General features: G+C 35.9%; 1 protein-coding gene across 1 annotated transcript in view; it reads right to left on the reverse strand.

Annotated features, from left to right (window-relative positions):
* Positions 1–25,755, reverse strand: part of LOC129263896 (splicing regulator ARVCF-like) — a 101,749-nt gene that overhangs the window by 56,428 nt on the left and 19,566 nt on the right. Inside the window, exons 4-6 of the mRNA XM_064100748.1 lie at positions 10,999–11,154; positions 10,455–10,567; positions 7,773–7,889 (exon numbers count right to left, since the gene is read on the reverse strand). Coding sequence (XP_063956818.1) covers positions 7,773–7,889; positions 10,455–10,567; positions 10,999–11,109 — 341 coding nt within the window. The 5' untranslated portion in view covers positions 11,110–11,154. The remainder of the gene's footprint in view (positions 1–7,772; positions 7,890–10,454; positions 10,568–10,998; positions 11,155–25,755) is intronic.

Raw genomic sequence — 25,755 nt, forward strand, 5'->3', positions numbered from 1 at the left:
GTTTATGCTTGATGAATAACTCATTATACTTGTGGTACCGACAGTCACTGACTATGCATGAAAATCATAAATCATTTTTTTAAAGGCTGAAAATAAACGTGAAAAAGGGCTGAAAATAAACATGAAAAACAAAGCATGAAAATGTATTGTATTTGTAAATACTGTGCATGGGATGAACATGGCATGCGGTGTTCACGTACTGAACAGAACAAACTGAAATAACATGAAAAGCCGAGACACAAAAAAGTACAGTAATCGAGATTACAATACAAAACAACAAATGAATAAACATCAGTTTGTACTGCTATCTGAGTGTTTATAATCAGCAAAAAATACATGCATGTACATGTACCAAGTAGTCCGGAAGGCCTATTTTCACACCTATTAGAACAGACAAGTTGCACTTTCACAGACATATCATGCGTTGATGTGCAGATGAAGTAATAACCAAAAGTATCATACTCTGTTGCTTTGTCCTTTAGAATTCTGCGATTGGCATATCAAAAGGACAAGGGTACACCTGTGCCCTGTCTTACAACGAGTTGTGATTGATCCGATTAATCACAACTGTGGACGGCCAGCAACGTCAACATATAAAATGCATGTTTGTTCAAAATATTTTCTAGATTTGATGTATATTCATACATTCACCGCTTTCTTGACAATTCAGTATGCTTCTCTTTGTTTTCGAAAGAACATTGTGCAAATTTCCTGTTGATAAAAATTATGACACTGATGGATTTCCATAGAGTAAAGATTGATCCGGTCAACCTCTAGAAGATATATATGGAAATCCATCAATATATGTTTTTCTTTAGGAAATTTGCACGATCTCCTTTATAGTAAACAAAGAGAAGCATACTGAAGTGTCAAGAAAACAGTGAATGTATGAATATGAATCATATCTAGAAAATATATTGAACAAGCATGTATTTTTAGATGTTGACGTTGCTGGCTTTCCATAGTTGTTGAACGAATCAATCATAACTCTTTGTAAGACAGGGCCCTGTAATAGCACACGTAGATTTTCATCTTTGTATATTTATCTATCTGACTCAACCTTATACAAGCAGTCATGTCTCAAGAATGTGCGGCTCACATAACGACTGCACAGGGATCATGAGAAAGTTCATTCCTAGAGGGACTACAAGACAAAACATTTTCCTCGTTACCTTGCTACTTCTAGAAGGTGACATAATATTTTGTAACTTTCAACGACTTGTAGATGTACAAGTGTGTCTTTGTTTATAACTGCAAAGCACTCTTTATATTTTAATTGAAGTAATGATTTTTTTATGGAGGGGAGGGGCACAGCAAGAATGATTTTTATAGTTCCTCAAAATTCCGGGTAACAAAAAATTGTGTAAATATGTAGTGTAGGCCTATAAAATGTACATATGTGTGTACCTCAATGATAAAAACCTACATGGAAAATTGAAGGTTCACATGAATGTTTAAATTCTATTAAACTTCTTGAAAACATTTCGTAGATATATATAATTATTTCATAATTTGAGGACTGGAAAGGAGGGTGGGGGGTGGCACCAAACGGTTATTGATTTTGATTGCTTCTACGACTAAAGGTAATGAAGCACATTATGAGTTTGTGTCTCAACAATGTATAATTTGTAAATTTTGTGAGTGCTGAAATTCAAAGTTCTGCAAAAGATATTTTGTATCTTGGGCATGCTTCTATAAGGGGGAGGATATGATTTGGGGTTTTCAGTTTCATTGCTGCTCCTTCAACTTATAAAGGAGACGAAATATCTTGCAAATTTGTTTTTCTCAGATGTAGATCTTTGTGAATGTTTAACTTTGGGCTAAAAAAATGTTATTGATATTTTACAAGCTACTCTAAATGGTGATTATAAAAGAGGCTATACTTCACAAGGAGAAGGACCGCTCAAATATCTGCAAAACATTTTCTTGTACATGTCTGCTTCTCCTGAGAAACAGCTGGTGATAAAAAAATATTTTGTAACATTGTATCTTTACTTTGATTAACAAGGATATAAACTGTTCATAGGTCACAGTTGAAATTTTGGTGCAAGACATTTTCCATCTATGAACAGATAATATCGACTATCGATGTGTAGGCTATAAAAGTAATGGCAAACATTCTCTCAAAACAAGATCTTTAACAATATAAACAATTGCTCAACTTTGTATAGCATTTTTCTATTTTTGCAAAGGAATTTACCCTCATGCTAGAACAATAATGCTTCCCCTTTTAGAAAACTGACTTTTGCACACCATTTTACGTATTCTTAGAAATGAAAACAGTAGAATGTTTTTCAAACTTTGAACTTTGTAATGATGAGTAAGTAGTAAAACAAAAGTCATTGAAAAGTAATAGCCATTGTTGAAAATCTGTTCATGGCAGTCCCTATTGTTAATCTGTATACGGGTAGTCCGCAGGCACAGACCCTAATTGAAACTTTGATCAAAGAGTGGGTCTCCAAGCAAAGACTAGCACATACAAAACTTGCTGTTTCAATTCCTGAGCGAGAGGGCCTTCAGTACACAAGGCATGAGTAGGCTGCACATTCAGACCCTTAAACTCGAGTGAAGGGTTTGCTCAGCAGACTAGTATACGGGCACAAGAAAATGTATGTTTTCCCTATAATGAGTACTCAATAAACTCTGTCATTTTCATTTGCCCATATTTACATGTTGTTGGCCTAATAGGTCTAGTAATTCTAGCATTGACAGTTTATCATTTGAAAAATTGACTTCACAAACTACCTTTTCTCATATCATCTCTGCACGTCTCTGCTTGCATATATCCCGACAATAAGATACAAAAATATAATTGGGCTGCATTCAATAAGTAAATGATTTATAAAGTTGCCAAAAGAAATGAAATTTGTGGTGCATCAGTATCAATCCTGTATTTTTACAGGCAGACTTACATTCAAGTCTCTTTTTTACGGGCTAATATACACTTGCGCATATTTAAAGAAAACTTAATATTAGCAATCAATAATATTAGCTTATGACAGCCACATCAATCATGGCATCATGTCCATTTAAGTTTCGTTTGCTCATTCACATTTTGTTTGCTCATTGGTAAGAGCAAACATGCCATATTAAAGGTATTTGAGAAGGGGGTTCAAGGGTCAAAAGCTGAAAATAAAAAAAAGAAAGAGGCTCACTGGAATATTTTGCCATAAAGTAATAGGACTTTATATTTTTATAGAAGGTACTATTTCACTATGGATTACTGTTTTTATGAAGATCAAGAAATATATGATGATGATAATGATGATAATAAATTGGACTTGTTTCATGTCAACTCCACTCCGTAGAGTGCTCAAGGAGCTGTTCAAGAAATTTTGAAGGAGATAAAAGAATTGAACAGAAATGTTTTTACATGTTTTTTTAAGTTAAATTTTTTTTATTTTGTTATGGGAAGGCTGTTCGATAAAAACCATAACTTAGAGGATGAGAGGAAAAATGATCTTTCTGGGATACAGATTTACTGTTACCAATGAATCTGCCAACTAGAAGCCTCTCAATAGTTTGAAGCCTCTCAATAGTTTTATGTAAGCACCCACTGGATAGGGTCAAATGGTCTTTATTGACTACAGTAATTCAGTTAACTTTCAGTCCAGTGGGTGCTCAATCTATACTCTGTTATGTTTATTATCTGCTGTACTACACTGTACCAATTTCTTATACTTTTCATTGCCGAAATAAATAATGATAATAATAATAATAGGATAACATCATAACAGATATCTGCGCAACTTTTGAGACAAAACTCAACATAGATGTAGACGACGTAAATATTTGTGTTTTTGTCTGCTTGTCTTGTTGTTGTTTTTTGTGCATCTATAATAAGCCTATATGTATAAGGATCTGGAAAATACTTCAATTTTGAAAGAGAATTATCCAACTCACAAAAGGTTGAGTGATGCAGACTATTGTGTATGTCAAGGGTACCGTAATGTTATTCCTGTCTGATTCTCATTATACAGGATAATGCATTGAAGTCCTGGACTAACTTTATTCAAGGATTAACTATCAATATGAACAAGGCCATTCAATGACATAATAGTGCAAGACTAACCCCTCTTTAGCTGACAGCTGAAGTATGATTGATGTGTTCATACAAGAAATAATCTCTAATAAAGCAAATTACAGATTATTATTACATGAACAAGGCAAGGTCCCCTCTTTTGAAATTCTGACTAATATGCCGTGGGAATAAAAAATAATGTGAAATTATTAAGGTTTATATGAAATCCTGAAGATATTTGGCCCTTAAACTGTTTCAAACCTACTGAGAAAACTTTATAATTGCAGTTATATTGTAAAAAATAAGATGGAGAGAATATTTTTTGTTTTCTTGACTCGAAGATAAGCCTAATATTTTGATGACCATGATACCCCCAACACCCCGCCCCCCCTCCATTCACATTTCAAACAAGGGTCAATGATCTTGTTTTACAAACATATGCTCTCTCCCAATTTATATTTGATAGCTGATGCATAATAATGATAACATGCAAATTCAAAACAAGAAAGTGATAATTATTCAATTAAAGCAACAAAGAGAAAGGTCATTGAATTTCTTCTAAAAAACAAAAACTCATCATTCACACTTAATTTAAAAATATTTCTAAATATAAAAAAAAACTTTTAAAGGTCAAGTCCACCCCAGTAAAATACTGACTTGAATATATATATTAATAGAGAAAAATCAAACTAGCATAGTGCTGAAAATTTCATCAAAATCGGATGTAAAATAAAGAAAGTTATGACATTTTAAAGTTTTGCTTATTTTTCACAAAAACAGTGAATGCACAACTTGGTGAGTCAGTCGATGATGACCATCACTCACTATTTCTTTTGTTTTTTATTGTTTGAATTATACAATATTTCATTTTTATAGATTTGACAATAAGGACCTACATGTACATGTACTAAACTGAACCATATAGTATTAAACAATGCTAATTCCACATGTACAGGGAGGAATTAATCGTTGTATCACTTGACAATGAGGAGAAAATTAGAACATTTCATATTTCATACAATGAAATACAAAAGAAACAGCGAGTGGATGACGTCATCAGTCTCCTCATTTGCATACCGACCAGAATGTGCATATCACTGTTTTTTTTTATTATTAAAGCCAAACTTTAAAATGTCATAACTTTCTTATTTTACATCCGATTTTGATGAAATTTTCTATGTTATGCTTGTTGGATTTTTTTCTTTTTATTCAAATCTACTTTTTGTTAGGTTGGACTTGTCCTTTTAAAGCAGCATGGCACATGACAGGGTTTATGGGAACAGGGTAACATTTTATACATAAGCGGATTAAGCACTTACTGTCCTTTGATATTATGAAGAAGCTGTACTTTTCTATGATTTTACCTTACATTGATTACTGTATTACATCTTGGGGAAGCAGTGCAAAAATACATTTAGATAAGATACAAAAACTTCAAAATAAATATGCCAGAATGCTTTTGAAAAAAAATTATAATACATCACAAATTTCTTTGTTGCAGTCACTGAAGTGGCAATCAGTAGATCAGCGTATAAAATATCAGTATTGTGTTCTTCTATATAAAATAATGAATGATTTAGTTCCAAATTATTTAAAACCTTTAGTATGTAAACGGCCCGTGAAATACAGGACACGGTATTCTTTTACGATGCCCCCTTCAGCTTCCCAAAGCTAGAATTGAACATAAAAGAAAATCTTTCGCATATGTCGGACCCAAATTATTTAATGCACTTCCTTCAAATTTACAAGTTTGTACCTCCTTGTTAGTTTTTAAAAAATTATGCAAAGCCTTTCATACGAATTGATAAAGAGCGAAATGATATTCCATTGATTTACAATGCTATGTATGTTTAAATTGTCACTTCCCACTCTATATTTTGCTGTTAATTGTTTCTGATGTTAGATATTTTGTATTTTTGATGTTGTTTGTTGTTGTTGTTCATAGTTATCTTGACATGTATTTTAAACTGCAGGGCGCCTTTGTAAAGCAGTTTTAAGAACTGAACAGGCCTACCCTGCAGTATAAAATAAATAAAACAAAATAAATAAATAAATAAATAAGCCTGCCCATTATCTATAGCAATACCGCACACTGAAACACAAATAGCATGCTAATGTGAACAAGGTTTACATACTGTACGCACAATGGGGTATTCACACTTTAATACAACCAGAGACAAACAATACCAAATATGAACAAGGCCAATGCATGAAGCCTTTATTGACGAAAAGGCCAATAAATGTGGCTTTGAATGAGGCCACCTCACTCTGCAAATATGCAAGGTAAACACAACATGCTACAATGCACACAAAACGCAAATAGTCATGTTTTACACCGATGGAATATAAACCGCTCACAGGTGTATAATTGGTGCATCATTTGAATGGGAAGGTGAGGTCATGAAAGCGGATAATTTGCGAATATCTGTTTTGTGGGGTTTCGTTCCAAATTTGAATGGGGGAAGGTTGTTTGAAAGGTCAAGCAGTTTCCAAACAGTTTATTATATGCAGAAAAACAAGACTGCAATGCATATACACATGTAGATGCTGATATACATGTAGTCTTTTCCCATTTCACACACAAAGAGCTTTTAAAAACAAAACATTCTATCCCCCCCCCCCCCATTATTCATTGTTCCCACAATTGATCAGTTACAGCATCTTCTTTATTATGCAATTGCTCTTCCTGTTTATTTTTCTTTCTAAATCTACTTGCTCTTCTGTTTCGTTTTCTCTTTGTCCTTTTTCTCCTTGCTTTTGGGGTGTCTACAAAACAAAGACCTAAGACCCCCAAGACCCCATATATATACTACCAAAAAACAACTACAAAACTAAGTCCAAACCAACTACAAAACTTTTTAAGACCTTGTGTAATATTCATTGGTGTGCATCTCTTGTGTATTCTTTTTCAATTTACCATAGTCTTTAATTGCACACAATCTGGTCATTTTTAGTTCATTTATTTTGCATAATTTGTATGCCTTATCTTTTTTTACTCATACTGATTCTATAACTTTGTATTTTTTTCTTTAGTTCTGTGATTCTTGTCAGACGTTAATGTTGGATTGAACATATTTTGTCTTGTGATAATTTTCGTTTATCTTTATGTTATGTATTATCTTGTTGCTTTGTTGTATTGCGTTTTGTTGTGTTATATTGTGCACTACATGTACGCTATTTCCTTTTAATATGATTTCAATCTTTTATATCATTTTATTTCATATTTGTGAAGCAAGCAATGAAGCAATGTACACATACATGTACATGAATGGCATGCAAACACAAGTCATTGAAACTGAAAGCGAAACCCAACCTACAAAACATGTATGTAATAATGACTGTTCAAACAAAGGTTGTTACAAGTGCATGCTGAAAAAAATGTCACACAACACAGTAAACAAAAAATAGCACGTTGTTTAAGCCTGTCACTCTAACAACAAGTTGTTTAAACTTTTTGGAATTGCTTAAACTTTTTAAACATGTTTAAAAAGATTAAACAGTTGTTTAAAAAGATTAAACAGTTGTTTAAAAAGTTTTAACAGTTGTTTAAAAAGTTGTTTAAACAGTTGTTTAAAAAGTGTAAATAATAGTTGTAATAGAGTGATGGGCATATTAATGTGCTTAAAATTTTAAACAGCATTTCTACAGTGAAGCTTTATACAAAGAGTTAATGGACTATACTAAGTATTAGAAAGAATTCCAAAGAATGAAAATGAAATTATCAAGTAACCATGACAACCACACCACTTACAAACAAGAATCAAGCAGATTAGTGGAAGGCACGTCCACCACGAAGCTACTGCCTTCGTCCATGTGAGACTCCGTCTGGCCGGCAGAGCGCCGCCAGGAGAACGAATCGTTTGTCTCGCTGTAGTGATTGAAGCATCATGGGAAGGTTGTGACCCGGGGGGGAGGGGGGAGGGGAGGGCAAGGTAATAGGAAAGAGGTTATATAGAGCAAAGCATGCAGGTAAATAATAGTGGTTTAAAGAGGAAGTTCACCCTGAAGAAAAGTTAGTTGTAAAAAAGCAGAGAGATAATAATATTGGTGAAGGTTTTGAGGAAAATCCATTAAAGATTATAAAGAACGTTATTAGAATTTGACGTTTTGATTTGTGACATCATAAATGAGCAGCTGCCCCATATGTTATGTATAAATATAAAATCCATAAATTTCAATTTTTTTATGTTTCATGATGACTTTATGTTTTCTTTTACGAACGGGTGCGAAATGATTTGTCTATTGTTGTACTCAAGGTACAGTAAAAACTATTTTTAATTTTCTGAGAAAATGACATTTCATTGATTTTTTTACCATTCTGACCTCACAAATCAAGTAATTAAAAATCTAAAAACTTTTTTATCTTTGATGGATTTTTCTCAAACCTTCTGAAATATTTTTTTTTCTGCAATTTGTACAATAAACTTTGTCAGGGTGAACTTCCCCTTTAAAAGGCCCATAGTGAAATAAAGGGTTAAATTATACAAGTCCATGTAGACCGTCATCAGTACACAAAATGAAACATTGTCCTGTATGCTAATAGAAAGTAGCTTTAGCCCGCTTTTGCTCAATTATATCACAACTTCTAGAACCAGTACAAATATCAAGAAAAAAGGAAAATAATATCAAGTATCAAGGATACCATTTAGAATAGAAAAAAAGACCCATGTAAATATCAAGAATGGGACTTTTTCTACACAGAAAATTGGTTTTCTGTGGTAAAAAAACATTTGAAAAGTCTGAATTGTTTTCCTCCTTGACATAGAAAAGAAAATACATGTAGTGTGGTCAAAAGACTTGGTCAGAAGTTTTGCAAAGAAGAAAATTGAAAGCTTCAATAATAAGTTCTTTTCTTTTCATTATTTTGTTCTATTTTTTTTTTTTTTTTTTTTGGGGGGGGGCTATTTTCTTCTTCCAGAAGAAGTGCTGCATCAAGGTCTATTTTCTAACAACTAATTTGCCGCCAGTTTGAAGGAATGCCGACTTGATAACGAGGAGAGTGTAGAATTAGTCTTCCTTGCATACCCCAGTAATCAATTATTTATCCATTTATGTACATACAATTTCACTGATTGTTAGATCGATGTTAACATTAGAGTTTCCTTTGCTGATATTAAAGCAAGTATGAATATATATATATAGGAATTTGAAATTAAAATACACCTTTTTTTAGTATATTGTAAAAGGGCCTGTTACACCATGAAACACATACAAATTCCGTCCAAATTTTTTAGGGTTAAATGAATAATCCTTACAAATACCAGTTCATGCAGTACACATTCCATTCCTTTCATGCTTACGAACGAACGAACGTGCAAGACTGAAATACATTCATGAACTTATATGCAAAGGGTCATATACAAGTCACAGAATAAAGCAAATAATAAAAGAATACATGCCATGATAAACTGAGGTATTATAAAAGCAAGCAAACAATAGCAAAGGCATTACAACAAAACATATTGGAAGTTCTAATACTAGTAATCGTACATTAAATACATATACAGTTGTGCTCAAAAGTTTAATAGTGAACCCGATAACAAATTGCACTCCTCCATTCTGAGTGTTGAATGTAGACAACAACACTGATGGTTGGAGAGCCCAGAGAAATAAACTTTATTGAATGTAATAGTTTATCACCTTGACTTCACAATTATCTATAAAATATATTATCTATATCTATCTATATATATTATCTATAATTATCTATATCTCTAAAAAACACAGTATGGCAGAACTTGAACACTTTCAAATATGTTCATTTTCTGGTGGGGCTCACTAACTTTTGAGCACCACTGAATGTCTATTATTAATTCTGATTAAATACAGGTATAATCTGCTGATTAATCGTCCAAACTAGTTTTTATGAATGGAACTTGACTCTGAGCTATCTATTCCTTCTCAGTACCGGTTGGGCTGATAAAAAATCAATTATAAAATAAATCCTTCTATTTGGACAACCAACTGTAGCACAATTTCGTGTAAAAATAGTAGAATAGCTTGGTCAGTAAAATTAAGCACTGTTGCCATTTAAAACAGCTCATATACTGATTCCTCCTAAAAGTTAGGAACCAGGCCAATAATACATTGACTTCAATTTGGCTAATTATGTATTCATCAGGTCATATCTTGGGGCCCCATGGACTGATTCCCACCAAATTTGGGTTGTGGGGATTTTTCATCATGTCCTACCAAATAATGGTATAAAAAGCGATGAAATGCAAAAAGTGAAAATCTATGACGTCACACTTAGGTGTGGTAAAATTGATTGAAATATATTAAATTAAACACCACTACTATTTGAAACAGCTCATATATTGATTCCTGCTATTCTGGCATTTAATCAGTTGTGTGGCAAACTCTGATTGGTCTAACGGGATCTTATTGCAATTTAAGCGAATGAAACGGTTCACCTGATTGGTCAATACCTTACCTGATACTATTCAGAGTAGCAGTGTCCGAGTCGACTCTGCTACGGTTAATCTGGTTGGCCGCAATTAACTTGTCAGCCTCAAATTCTCTGGTGAGCTGGGCAAACTGGGCTTCCTAGAATATGTTGAAAATTTTATGAAAGGAGATAAAGAGGTGATTGATTGCATGCAAATAATACTTTAAAATTCATAACAAATTTTAGTACTTTTTTTTTTGGGGGGGGGGGGAATCTCAATGGCAAACCCCACATCTTGTCATTTATTAATTATAAATTTTGTGATTATCCTAAGCTGTAGCTATAAACAAATAAACAAATAATTTTGTTATCCTTTATTATATCTTTTAATACTATTTCTTTTATAATGTTATGCAAAATGTATGATGTATTATGTAATTTGTATTGATTTGATTTGTTTAGCCCATTATTAAGAAACAAAATGAGAATTTTTTAAACCAGAACAAAGTGAAATGATCACTTTAAACTTGGCGGAGTGTGGCAAATGCAAATTAAAAAAAGAAAAAAAAATGTAAAAATTAATTCCTACCTGTTCTTTGACCGATTTCAGAATGGTATTTGGGTAGTCCGAGCTATAATCGTGGCCTTTCTGCGACGAGTAAGTCAGAGTTTGGTCGTTCCCATCGTCCCACCCGGGCATTATAGAATTGTGTCGAAATCAGAGTACAGTTCTGGGAGCAGCAAACTGAAGAGAAGATATATAAAGATATAATAAATAATTATTATATAAAAATATGTAGAAAGTGATAAAGATGGTAAAACATGACTAAAGATCAGGCAGCAGTTTCACAGCATATGATTTTAAATTGCAAAAAAGAAGTTAAAAGATATATAAATATAAAAGAAACAAATACATGTACTATGTAGTACATGTATGACCAAATGGATGAACGAATACACTTTTGAAAAAAATAATTGAATAAATGAATGAATGAACAAATGAATAATCAAATTATCAATTATAGATTGATTTAATAATCAATTAATTTACCGAATAAAATGATAAAATAAATTTATGAATGAATAAATTTTCATACATGAAAGCACATTAATGAATTTATATGAATGAATTATTAAATAAATGAATGGATGAATTAATAAATGGTTAATTAATAAATGGATGGATGGATGGATGGATGGATGGATGGATGGATGGATGGATGGATGGATGGATGGATGGATGGATGGATGGATGGATGGATGGATGGATGGATGGATGGATGGATGGATGGATGGATGGATGGATGGATGGATGGATGGATGGATGGATGGATGGATGGATGGATGGATGGATGGATGGATGGATGGATGGATGGATGGATGGATGGATGGATGGATGGATGGATGGATGGATGGATGGATGGATGGATGGATGGATGGATGGATGGATGGATGGATGGATGGATGGATGGATGGATGGATGGATGGATGGATGGATGGATGGATGGATGGATGGATGGATGGATGGATGGATGGATGGATGGATGGATGGATGGATGGATGGATGGATGGATGGATGGATGGATGGATGGATGGATGGATGGATGGATGGATGGATGGATGGATGGATGGATGGATGGATGGATGGATGAGTGAGTGAGTGAGTGAGTGAGTGAGTGAGTGAGTGAGTGAGTGAGTGAGTGAGTGAGTGAGTGAGTGAGTGAGTGAGTGAGTGAGTGAGTGAGTGAGTGAGTGAGTGAGTGAATGAATGAATGAATGAATGAATGAATGAATGAATGAACGAACGAACGAACGAACGAACGAACGAACGAACGAACGAACGAACGAACGAGTGAGTGAATGAATGAATGAATGAATGAAAGTGATAATGAACAAAACAATTATGAATTAGTAAATGAGTGAATTAATATCATGATCGAATAGAATTACTAACTCTAAATGAATAAAAAAAAATATCTCTATATCATGAGTGGAATGTGGTGAAATTTATGAATTTACATGAATGAATTTATGAATGGATGAATGAATGAATGAATGGATGAATGAATGGATGAATGTTTGGAAGATGAATGAATGTGAAAATGAACAAAATAATTATAAATTAGTATTAAAATGAGTGAATTAACATTATGATATGTAGTAGAATTACTGAATAAATGAAAAAAAATATTTTCTTATCTCAATATCACGAGTGGAATGTGGTGACTTTGTGCATAATTAATAATATAATGTGACACTACACAGACTATTTCATCACATTCTGACCAAATGTCATTCGGCTACCAAACCTGCAATGTGCTTTACCCTCCCAGCAACCTTCCAATAATGTTATTCCCGAACCCCAATGAATTTCATTTGTTTATATGTTCACTGTCAAACGTGTATAAGCACTGGTCGAGATGGATGACTGTCAGGGATAGGACGAAACATCTGTTACCCCTGGATCAACCCATCTCCCGTCAAATAAGATAACTCAATCAAGCAATTATTGCCTGGTTCATACTGCACCAATACAAATGAATCATGTAGTTTTGTTGCAGGATATTGTGCCATTTATGAATAAATGGGATGAGAATAAAAGCAAGCCGCTAAGGCCGGCAAATTGTACCCATGAGGAAGATCTAGAGTTCTAGACTCCACCCCTGGTCCGGGGAGTATTGGTGGTACGGGGACATGCCGCTTTGATGACCCCCTTTTTCAGACCTAATTTGCAGTTCTCTAGATATTCCGAATGACAAGAGTTCAGTTCAGAAGCCGCCAGCCCCGCTCGCAAGACCCCTGTCCCCCCCCCCCCCCTCCCGACCTCCTGCCCATTTTACTATCACTGCGTTTACAATTACCCTGACTGTAGCTTTTTAAAGAAAATGGTATGAACACAGATCTGACAAGATAATTCAATCAGCCAATTTATGTTCACGCTTGGGAGTTCATTGGGCTAACATCCTGCATTCCAAAAGAATTCACTGTCTCAGTGTTGCATACTGTATAGTGTGCAGGGCGACACGACATTTGCTCCGGCGACAATTGTTCCAGGCTTTATTTTGTCTAAGATATAGGCCTGTATTCTGAGGTAAGGTTTAACTTAAACCTTGGTCTTACTCTGTGCTAAAATTATGGGCAGCCAAAAGTGTCAAAATTTTGTATTAAGTTGTATGTTTCTTTATGTTTACTGTGCTCTTTCCCGATTCATCGATTGTGAAGACAATCATCTATTAATATACTTCCTATACAATTATGAATGATTTAAGAGCCAAATGAGTTGAAATATGATATCTCTACCGTTAGTGATTTATGTAACAATTGGCTGTCCATACTTAAACCACAACTTTAAACCTGAGTTTAAGTTACACCTAACTTCAGAATTTGGGTTGCAATAGGGTTTTAAATGTATGTTTAACAGGTAATTTAGGTTTAGGGTTTAATAGGTTAAAGATAGGGTTGAAGCTGGTCATACTTTTTGTGAGTGGAATTTATGGCAGAGCAATTGTCGCCAGATCAAATGTCACGGAACCGTCTACAGGGGCCGGTTGCAGAAAAGTTACCATTATACGGTAACTTTGCCATCCAATGGTAACTTGCATTGAATCCTTGATTTTGATTGGCTGTTGATCAGCGAGATATCATGGTAGTTACCATTGGATACCATAATGGTCAATTTTATGCAATGGGGCTCAGTACATGTAGCTGAACTTCTTTCAAAATTTGGAGTATGAAAAGAGGATGGATATGTAGAAAAATATGTGAAAGTGAGAGCAAAAGGATTAGTGTATTGATTTTTGTCATCTTGCAATGTAAAACATAGTTCCCAAGGATATGTGAAATCCTTTTTTTTTTAAAACTTAATTGAATGTTACAGGCATATTTTTCTGTTATATTTTTATTTGATAATTCATTATAAAGTAGTGAGTGTGCGACATGTACAGTGTATGTGTATGAAGTTGAATGGGATATTCCTTTGTTCAGAATGACAGATGAAATATCAATCAGCAGCGCCTTGTTCATTCATTAATTAATCAGCCTTGTCTTGACAAAGACATAGGCCATTATTAACATGCCAAGATGATTGGGTGACATCAAGTTCGAGATAAATACCAGTTGTGGTAAAACGATCTTGAAATGACTTCCAAACAGAATCCAATGAAATTACCCCAAGGTAAACTAGTGCAACACCTACTTTTGTCACCAAACTTTTCAAAAACACCAGATTTCAATGCCGACCATAAGATCATCCACTGGTTTGGTGCAGAAATATATAAGCCTAATGAACTTATCATGGGTGAGAACTTGCACTTGACCACTGCTATGATAGGGATATCATGGATGTTGATCTGTTATTGTAAAGGATATCTCTGTATAGGTCAATTGGTCTGGACACCACATGTTATAACAGACATATCATGAAATGTCCATTAGAGGTCAGTCCCATTCCCACTGTCGAGAAAAGGTATACCGGCAGGGTGCTACATAAGCACTTGCCTGATTCCCCGGGGCAAGTAAAAGATAGAGTCGGGCTAGTGTTTTGAAGTAAAGACCAAAACTACTTGCCCGAATTGGGCAAGCAAAATTCTCACAGTAAAATGACAAAAACTAGGGTCGATTTGATATGATATTGACCCTCATTTTGGTCATGGCAAGCAAGATGAAATCACTTTTGAAAAAGAAATGCAATAACAAGGTAGATCAGTTCATGTCAAAAGAGAGAAAAAGGTCAATGGTTTATAAAACCACAATACTTGTACTTTCTTTTGAAGAGGTACATATTTTTTCAGGATTTTTTTCGGGCAAGTGAAATAGATTTTCGGGCAAGTATATCACAACTATTTAAAAATTTACTTGCCCGACTGGGCAAGTGCTTCTAAAAAGTTATGTAGCACCCTGATACCGGTACTACAAAACGTACAGTAGACATGCATTGCCCTGCTGTAGTGTGAATGTGGTCCTTGATGATGTCATAATGGAGATGGAGGTACATTATGTACATTCATGTATGTAAAGGTTATTCATCACTTGACTCTCAGTAAAACCAAGGGTTGAGGGCAGGCAAAAAAATGTATATATATTTCTTTATGGGAGGGGGGTGGGTACTTCTCACAACTAACTGCCTACATCTGCAACATTAGAAAGCTTTCACTTTGCAATGAATGGGGATTGTCCAAGGCTACATGTACTTGTTTAGTTCCTAGGCCCCTTTTGAGCATTTAGGGTATTTTTTTAAATTTATTTAATTCTTTTTTTTTGAGGGGGGGTTGAAATTTCCGAGACCATGAGCGATTTTTTTCCCCTGCACCCCTCCCTCAATCCAAAAAGGAATGATGTCCATACTCATACTAGACATCAACAAGCTATTAACTACTCCTCAGCTTATATGTCACATGTAATGGCATTACGCCTCAAGAACACGATGATATGAACGTTTCAACAGCACTCCGCAATAACACACCATGATTGCCTCTTTATGAGTGCTACTATTCACGATCCCCTTGGCTTGACTAGAAGCTGTTCACATTGACATTTCTTTGGCGTAGCCCCTTCCTTTGAACTTGACCCGAGTACATTAATTTTCAGTTGTACTTTTCATTTTTGTTCTCTCAGTTTCCTCTAGCTCTTTGCCAAATAAATGTTCTGAATGAATATGCCCTAATCTACATGTATGTGTTGGCTCTTGCTTGAACAAATACTTTTAGTGCCCCCTCCCGCGTTTTTTTATTTCAATAATCAACATGTTAGAACGTATTGGCCTACTTCACAAGTGGACCTTCATTTTTCACACTGACCTGATTGTTCAGTCATGAAATACAATGAAATGAAGAGGGCTGAAATATCTTTGTTAGCTTTATCCTACTTCCGCTGACAAAGTAAAAGACATGGCCCCTTGCAAAGCATTAATTAGCAAATTGCTTTGAAAGTGCTTTTGTTCATCTTTGGATCCCCCTCCACCCTAGGCCCGTTTTGAAAGTCATTTTTTTTATGCACGTGTACACGGCGTGTTTTTCGGAGTCCATCCCACCCCTGCCCCCCCCCCCCCCGCCCCTCGTTTAATGCCACCATCACAACATCAGTTGCAATGCTCTGAACTCTGAAGAGAAATTCATCTACAGTATAGGCCTGTATTCATGCATACAAATAGCTTTACCCCCATATCCCCCCCCCCCACCATTACCTCCCACCTACAATATACAAACATCTTCAGGAGACACTTGGCAATGTGAACAGACCCATCATCTTGGTGTAAGTTAAACATTCATGAGTTAAGATGTTTTGAGAGGCCCGCCTATCATATTGCTATGTAAGGAGATGCTATTTGGCCCCCAATGAAAGGATGCAAGCAGGCTACAACGCTTCATCTCCACATATATCTCACAGGAATTATCATCACCCCAATCGACAGAGTCACATCTCAAGGCACAAAAGTCATGTCGGTGCAGGAAGGCCCTTAGCAACCACACTTTCGCAAACCTCACCGGTTGCCCTTATGCAATGCCCTAATGTGCACTACTAATGCGCGTAAGTGTGGTGATAAGTTCGTTTCTGCACCGACAGACGAAACATTTTAGGTGTGTCGACTGTGCTCAATTCACATAAAACCAACATTGATCTAACAATATCTGTACATGTACATGTAGGTCATACATTATCAAGAGAAAGTGTAAATTTTACCAAAAATAAAAGAAATGCTGATTTTGCATGACACTGTGGCAGACCGCTCTTTCTGAGGAATTTCCATTGAAATAGTGTCATCCACAAGTTTATAAATATAAAGTCCCTGTAGTCTATAAAATTCTTGTCTTTTTTTTTTTTTACTCACGAACAGATTTTAATATGAAACACCCACAGGCTCTATTTTCAAGACTACATGTACAGTAAAATCCTATTTTTTCTTTAAAAACATAGCCATAATCATCACTCTTAAAGTCTTTAATAAATAAAAGTTAAAAAAATCCTATGTTTGTGGGTGGGAAAATTCTACTTTGTGGGAACTTTCAAAAGTTTCAACTTAAATCTCGTACGGGTAAATAGGATAAAATTCTAATTGGCAGCTCTGTACATCAACCCCATTAAAATGCAAGTTAAATTGACCTAAAAAAAAAGTCTGAATCTACCCGCATTTCTCCACCATGGGACCGCACCTTGTCTACACCTGTTCTTGATGTATTCGTTCCATGAGCCAGCACTGCATGATGGGACACTAATCAATACCACTAATGTAACCCACATACATGTACTATATCTGTTTTACATTATTGACAGTTCTGTGGGTCCGTTTCATAAAGCTGTTCGTATAGTTAAGAGCAACTTTAAGAACGACTCACTGGTGATCCTTTCTTGTGGTAAAATGATATTCACCATTAAATGTTTATTGGTGATGGTTTTAATAGTGCAAAAGAAAGGTTGACCAGTCGTTCTTAAAGTCGTTCTTGACCCTTATTGACAGTTTTGGGGCCATACATAAAGTGAAGAGCGACTTTAAGAACAACTGGTGATCCTTTCTTTTTGTACATGTAGTAAATGGTATACACCAAAATGTTCATTGGCAATGGTTTAGTGCAAAAGAAAGGTTTACCAGTCGTTCTTGACACTTATTGACCATTCTGGGAGCTATTTCGTAAAGCTGTTCAAAAGTTTAGAGGACTTTAAGAACTACTGGTGATCCTTTCTGGTAGTAAATGGTATACACCAAAATGTTCATTGGCGATGGTTTAGTGCAAAAGAAAGGTTTACCAGTCGTTCTTATATAAAGGCGTTCTTGACATTTGACAGTTCTGGAGGACAGTTCATAAAGCTGTTCATATAGTTAATAAGACCAACTTTAAGAACGACCGGTGATCCTTTCTTGTGGTAAATTATTATTTTCCTTTTCATCTTGAATATTGTGGTTAGTATTGCAATTTATGTTTAAACATTTTCATACATTGTACGCGCTATGGTACTTTTTGTTTTTAGCGCCTCTAAATATCCATTATTATATTGAAATTAATGATATTCACCATTAAATGTTCATTGATGATGGTTTACTTTTATAGCGCATACCACTCGTTCTTAAAGTCACTCTTAACTTTATAATACGAACAGCTTTATTAAAAACCCAACACAATCAGATAGAATGAATGTCCAGAGTAGGTCTGATTTGGGGGTGGGGTGGACTGAGGCAGAAACTGGGCCGACTATAAACATTCAATTGTTTTGATCTACCCTCTTTTCAATAAAGTCTGATTTGAGTGCAGAGAATGTCGTGAAACAGAAACTGGGCCAACTGCATGTATGTAGGCCTTATAATCAATTTGTTATGCTCATCTTCCCTTATAATGGCGGGTTCCTCCCGTTTCATTTTATCCCTCTTTGGAGGTTATTTTCAACAAATCAAAAATAGCCCAGGTGGGTGTTTCATAAAGCTGTTCGTAAGTTAAGAGCGACTTTAAGAACGACTGGTGATCCTATCTTGTGGTATTAATGGTATATTCATTGGCGATGGTTTAGCGTGTAAGAAATGATCACCAGTCGTCCTTAAAGTCGCTCTTATCTTTATACAAACAGCTTTATGAAACGGCCCCCAGGACCTATGAAATAGCATCCCTTATCCTAAATTTCCACAAGTTTTTTCCTTCATTATCCTTCCTGTTTTCCATTTAATAGTCTGCAGGACAGACCCTTGGTTTTCACGATTCGCATAGTGCATAATGCAGAGTCTGAATTAGTGAGACTAGATTCACTATGTACATGTATGTAACTGTGGCTGGCTCAACAGACAGGGTCTTTGAGTCTAGTCTTCACTCAAGATCTTTTACTGGTTGAAGTGTCAAATGTGAGTCTGTGCTTGCAGACTACTCTTCACCTGTTGGGACCTAGTCTGCATGCACAGACTCAAATTTGACACATGAGAAAATTATGCCATGTCGAGAGTGAAGACTTGAATCCAAACTCTGTCTTTGAAGCTCATTTCATGGTAAAAATATCTTCAGTACTTACATGTATGAGTGAATCTAGTCTCACTACTTCAGACTCTGCATTTATGCAGCATAACATGTGAAACTTAAAGGTCTGTGCCTGCAGACTACATGTACTTTGGACTCATCACCCTTGCTCCTACCTTACTCTCCTACAAGTTCATTTTCAAACAAACCAGAATAGCCTTGAAGATCGCATCCCCCTCTTCCAAATTGCCTTGAGATGTTTTTCTCTTTCATCCCCTTCTCAGCACGGATATAGGTTAACAAGCTCCAGGCGTTGCTGCTGGTACTACTTCTGTCTGTCTTGCGACTCTTGAAACACAATACCGCAGACGTTCTTGTCTGTCACTCACGCTCAAATGGTCGATTGCCGTTGTCTCTGCCCGTTCCTCCTTCATCCGATTCGCAATCAATTCTTCTCTCATGATATTCAGTAGGTCCAATCATCCTCGTCTTCTCATCATCTTTATGACCTTTCCCATGGAGGCTTTATAATCCTTCCTCCTCAACCCGACATATGAATATTATTTTTTCATACATGAAGGGCTATCATCCTATCAGGACCCCGTCTAACAAAGAGTTGTGATTGATCTGATCATCCACAGCTATGGAAAGCCAGCAACGTCAATATCTAAAATGCACGTTTGTTCAAAATATTTTCTACATATGATGTACATGTATATTCATGCATCCATCATTTTCCTGAAAATTCAGTGTGCTTCTCTTTGCTTACAAATGACAATTTCCAGTGGAAAAATTCTGACATTGATGGATTTCCATACAGTTGAGAACTTGAGATTGATTGGATCAATCGCCACTCTCTGTGAGATGGGGCCCCAGGTCACCTTCCATTAGGTGAATTCCTTCTACCTCAAGGAGGCCTTCAGCCGCCTTCTTTTGTTTTTATCCTTCACCATCACTTTTCTCATCTTTGACCATTCCTTCTCTACCTCCTCCTCTTGGATCAACCATGGAGGTGAGAGCAGGGAGCTGAGAGCGGGACTGCGAGAGGGAGACCTGGATCAACCATAGTCCATGCAGGGACATGAGAGGGATCCATGGTTCAACACACAATATCCCAATAATAAATCATGCACTCTTGCACACCATCATCCTCCCTGAGGCTATACATCCACTTATGCCTCATTTTCTTAATTTATTTCCATTTCTTATTTAATAAACTTGTCCTTCTTTCATTCCACCCTTCCCTCCCCCTCCTCCTCTAGTCTCCTTACACTGTACACATATCTCCTCTCCTATCTCCTTTGATCTACACGTAGTGCTGAATTACATGTACATGTATCTGGAAACTCTGTCTTTAATAACTCTATCTCTCCAAAATGACATTTCTCCAACTCTCCCTTTTCTAACATCACCTACATCATCCATCTCTCACTAATGTCCCCTCCTCACCTTTCCTCCCCCTCCCCTCCCCTCCCCCCCCCCCCGTCCCCATTCCAATATGCCCCCTGGCCCAGCCCAGCGCCAGACACACTGCTACTGGTTCTAAATCGGTCCCGTCCCCCCGCCGGTTTTGAAGTCTAATGTCAAGCCACAGTCATGCCATGAGCATGAATAATGCCAAGAACCCAAGACCGCATGTTGCGCTGATGTCAAACATTCTGATTCTGAAATCAGTACGTGACCATGAACAGCAGTCGAGACAAAACCTATATGTGCCACAAACTTCCAGTCGATCCAGTATGAATTATGTAGAGCTGTACATGCACTGTTAAAGTCACGCTCCCAAATGACAAAGCCATTTGTCTATCGTCAATTGTTTCATTATCCTCACTTGGTAATGGTAATGACTTGGGCTACATGTAATTGCAATTTTCCGGTCTACGTGTATATGTAATACATTTATTATTTATATCACTAGTATTAAAGTCCAATACAATTTTTTTCTCTCTCATTATTTTAATAACTAAACCAGGAAGTTCTGTATCATTTTTGGCCTTCAAGTGAATGCATTATGAACTTTATAGAAACTCTTGCTGGCCATCAATATTACGTGAAATATACCTGCTGACAGATATGATCAGGGTCCCGTACACAAAGTTTAGCGATTGATCGTACACTTGATTTTCACGGTTGATTGTACATTGTAGTCAATGGAATCAATCGTAAAAAAAATGTTCTACGATCAATCGCTAACCTTTGTGTTACCGGACCCTGGAATTCTAGATAAATGAATATGGTTGCGATTCATTTGCCCCTTTTTTTTTACTGTGTCTGGACAAAACATAGGATATCCATAATTATCCTTGATTATACTTGCCCAAATAATGTCTCATACTGTTGTGACATCAAACATTCATAATGGCTCATACTTTAATGACATCGAACATGTTACATGAATACAATGTACAGTATCACAGTCAAAGTCACTGCATGTAGCTGACATTTGAGTGTTTTTCCCACGCTCTCCCCTTCCATAAACACATTTGGTCTGAGGACGTTTGTTTGTGGGCTCTTGGAAGGAATGCAAACAAGATGTTCCTCACCTGCCAAGCTTCTAGTCTAGCATCAAGGATAAATTAAGGTTTTTAATTAAATTTCATCAAAAGAAAAATTCAATTAAATTCTATTCCATTTGATTTTGATTACTACCACGTACTGTCGCGTAGACAATAAAAATGCAGTGTTTACATAATTCAGAAATTAAACCTTCAAGCCCTTTCGGCCTACATTGTACACTTTTATAATAAAATCATTCCCCCAAAAGTATTGTATTGAACCATGGAATCACTAAAAATGTTGATATGGATACATTATATAGGCCCACTTGTGGACATTATCCAACAGAATAGGCCACCCCCCCCCCCATCCCCCTCATGAATAATACATGCTGTTCACTATTCAAATCCACATCTAGAGGAAACATACCGATGAAAAATGACACAATGGAGGCCTACATAAAATAATATTTCAGCTGAGATAATGTTGAAAACTTTTTTCTATGTTTTGCGGTTGTAATTCTGGTGTACATGCAATACAATTTTGAATGACGAGGCCAATTATTAAATAGAGGTCTATTATACCACTATCAAGAAACCAAAAACCATTAGTTTGTGGTCAGACCTCCTAACAATGTGTAACAAATACAGAGTTCTAAATTCTTGAAAATTCAATGCAAACGAAGAATCGTGGAAGAGTAGCAGAGAGAGAGAGAATGGCAACGTTACATGGATGACTTGGTTTGAAACGAAGAAGACGTGTGCAGAACATGTATTCTATCTGATGTTAATGCATGCATAGCTATTAAACGTTGAAATAATGGAGAGATTTTGAAGTGAAAAGGGACAAAATGAAAGGCACAATTGTATACATTGGATATTAAAATTGATTGATACATAGAAGGTTGTAAATTGTAAAGTATGTCAAATGTATTGTTCATAACAGAATACTGAAGAGCTGACGATTCTAAAGCCTTGAAAAAAATGGTAGGACCAATGCTGGAAGTATATCCTGGCCTATGGACTACACAGTATGTTTTATCATCATCTACATACATACATGTACAGTGTATAAGGGTCGTCTGCACCAGCCCGAGTTTTCAAATTAGCGCGCTATTTCTGATCCGGCAAATTATCCCGATCTGAACAATCTCGAGATTATTTGTAATGGAGACGCAATTATCACGCTAGTTCGTAGGATTAATCTCGAGATTGCAATCTTAAGTCAACTTGGGATTATTTGCAAAAAAGCGTGCTATTTTACGAATTATCCCACTAATTCGCAGGTGCAGACGCACTCGGGATTATTTACTCACGGCGTCAGACCATAATGCATCAATGCCTCGCTTGAGCAGGAATCGCTCTTCTTGCGATGGTGGAGACGGGGTTTCTTGAATCTCGAAATTAATCGCAAAGAGGGCCGATTGAGCTAAAATCTCGAGATTGAACAAACTCGGGCTGGTGCAGCACCGCCTATAGAGCGTTTTAGCGATGCATTATTTTGGTCTGAAATCCGATGAATAGCTCCTGTACAAAATTTGCCATTGAAATTTATAAGACTTTTTCAAAGGTGTAGTGCGCATGCGCGAATGCGTGAAATATACAATGGGTATAACAAAGAAAGCAATGTGATGCGCAGTATAGAGCGCAATGACGTCATAATCAACTACCGGTACACGTAAGTCGCATGTCAACGACAAGCTTGATCCTAATGAAGTGATGATGCCATATCAAATTATATGACTTGTTCAACCAAATTTCTCCCTCTTTTTTTTGGGGGGGGGGTTGGGATAGATGATTATATTGGATGGCTTTATTTCATGGAATTCCAGAAATATTCCACTCGTTAGGGCCAATACTCCACTCACCTGCGATTCGTGGAATATTTGCCCAAACACTTGGAATATTTCTGGTATTCCATTCTGAGCCACCCAATATTTTATCATAAATATTCAAAACTGCATCCCATTCATCAACAAGTTTTATTATGGGTGGCAGCAATAGGAAGCTCCTTGGTAATACCAAATCAGCAAATGCATCAATAACACTGACTTTGGCAAGGCTTGTCATAACGATCATCAATCATTCCTACATGCGCATGTATAAACAGGGAAAATTCATGTACAATGTACACATATATGCCAACATTCTGAGAGAAACAAATAATTCTTCCAGTTTATTTGACTTTTATATGTAGTTTCATTATTTTCTCTCTCTCTCTCTCGAGTCTTTTTGCCAAAGTTTAATAGCGTTTTGACAAAAATATGTATTAGAAAACAAAAAGATTTTTATTCAGAAAGAGAAAAGGACTCTTTATTTTGTTAAAGGTTTTTTTTAATATATATATATAGTGCCTGTTCCAGTGGTTTTTTTTTTCATATGACATCCTGCAATGTGACTTGTGAGATTTTGAGATCAAAGGACCATTTCATGCAAGTTATCAGCTATGACAATTTTCATGTCATTATTCAACAGTTATAAAACCAGACACCTGTAGGCCTACTTCGAAGCCATTCAAAACTGAACTGTCCGATTTGAACTCATCAAACGGCAAACGTTGATTTAATAATAAACACCCAATTGGGCACTGTACATGTATTAAGCTTTGTCGTGACTGATCATGGTAGGCCCTACTACTGACATGATTAATTGCATTGATTATTACAAATGCATGATCAGTTGTTAAATTCAGCCAAACGATCAATCGCTATGCATTATCAGATTAAACATGGCTTTTGCCTTTTATACAGTGCGTCCCAGAAAAAAGGAAACCGGGATTCCCATGTCTTTTTTTCTTCAAAGGCAAATGAAATATGATATCTAATTCTATTTAATCATATACATGTAGTTTAATTATTCCTCTTTATGTTGATACCTTCATGTAATATGTGACAAACACTTCAGGCATTAATGAGCAAAGTGAGTTTGAAATTTTAATGTCAAAACTAGGTTGCGCAGAAAAATTTGACAAGATTGGTTCGTCATACAACGAACATGCTTATATGACGATTGTATTTCTTTTGTATTTCTTTGTTTTGTATTCTTTATTGTTTCTCTCACTGATCCCTCAAATGAGAGTGGATTCAGATTCACACACGAGTTTCTGCGCAAATCGTTTCTGATACTAGTATATATACCTGTATGCATCAGTATTTATTGTTTGTAATCTGTCATGCCTGAACGATTTGCTATTTTGGTTTCAAATCAGAGATGAGATTCCACTCTTGCCATGAGTATCAAATTTATAGTAAAAACACATCTAATAATTCTGAAATCTTTCTCTGAAAACGTGCTTCCTTTTTGTGGGACGCCCTGTTCTTATGGGCCATGAGGTTCATGAATCGACATGAAAGCATGTACATGTACATGTACAGTCTTTACTCTTTACAATGTGTTGAGTCTAGTGAATCAATTTGATTTTCAGACACTGTAAAACTGTTGTGTAATGGAGTATAAATCAATAATCCATACAGGGGATATTAAATGACTACAATTGTATGTGATTCAGTCAGGACCATTCAGACAAGCAAAACGTGACAGAATAATTTGCAAAACTATCAAAAAATAACTACACTATTAAAAGAAGGCCTATAATAATACTTGAGCAACAGCTTTACATGTAAAATCATTTTTTCATTATAGGGTCCACGCATCTACATGTAGGCCAACATGATGCACTTCCTCATACATGTACAATAGTCTATATGGTAAGAGCGAAATTGTGTGGAATATTATTGGACTGTGGATACATGTACATGTATGAATGAATTAAAGTCATGCTCCGGTATTAAAAAATCAGACCCCCCCTCCCCCTATTGTACCCATGCAAAAATCCGATTGTTGAACAAATATAGAAAACTTTTAAAGTAGTCACAAGTGTGAGCAATCTCCACACACACTGCAGCGGAATTGCGGAGAGGA

The sequence above is a fragment of the Lytechinus pictus genome, chromosome 6 (assembly GCF_037042905.1).
Source record: "Lytechinus pictus isolate F3 Inbred chromosome 6, Lp3.0, whole genome shotgun sequence".
NCBI classification, from domain to species: domain Eukaryota; kingdom Metazoa; phylum Echinodermata; class Echinoidea; order Temnopleuroida; family Toxopneustidae; genus Lytechinus; species Lytechinus pictus.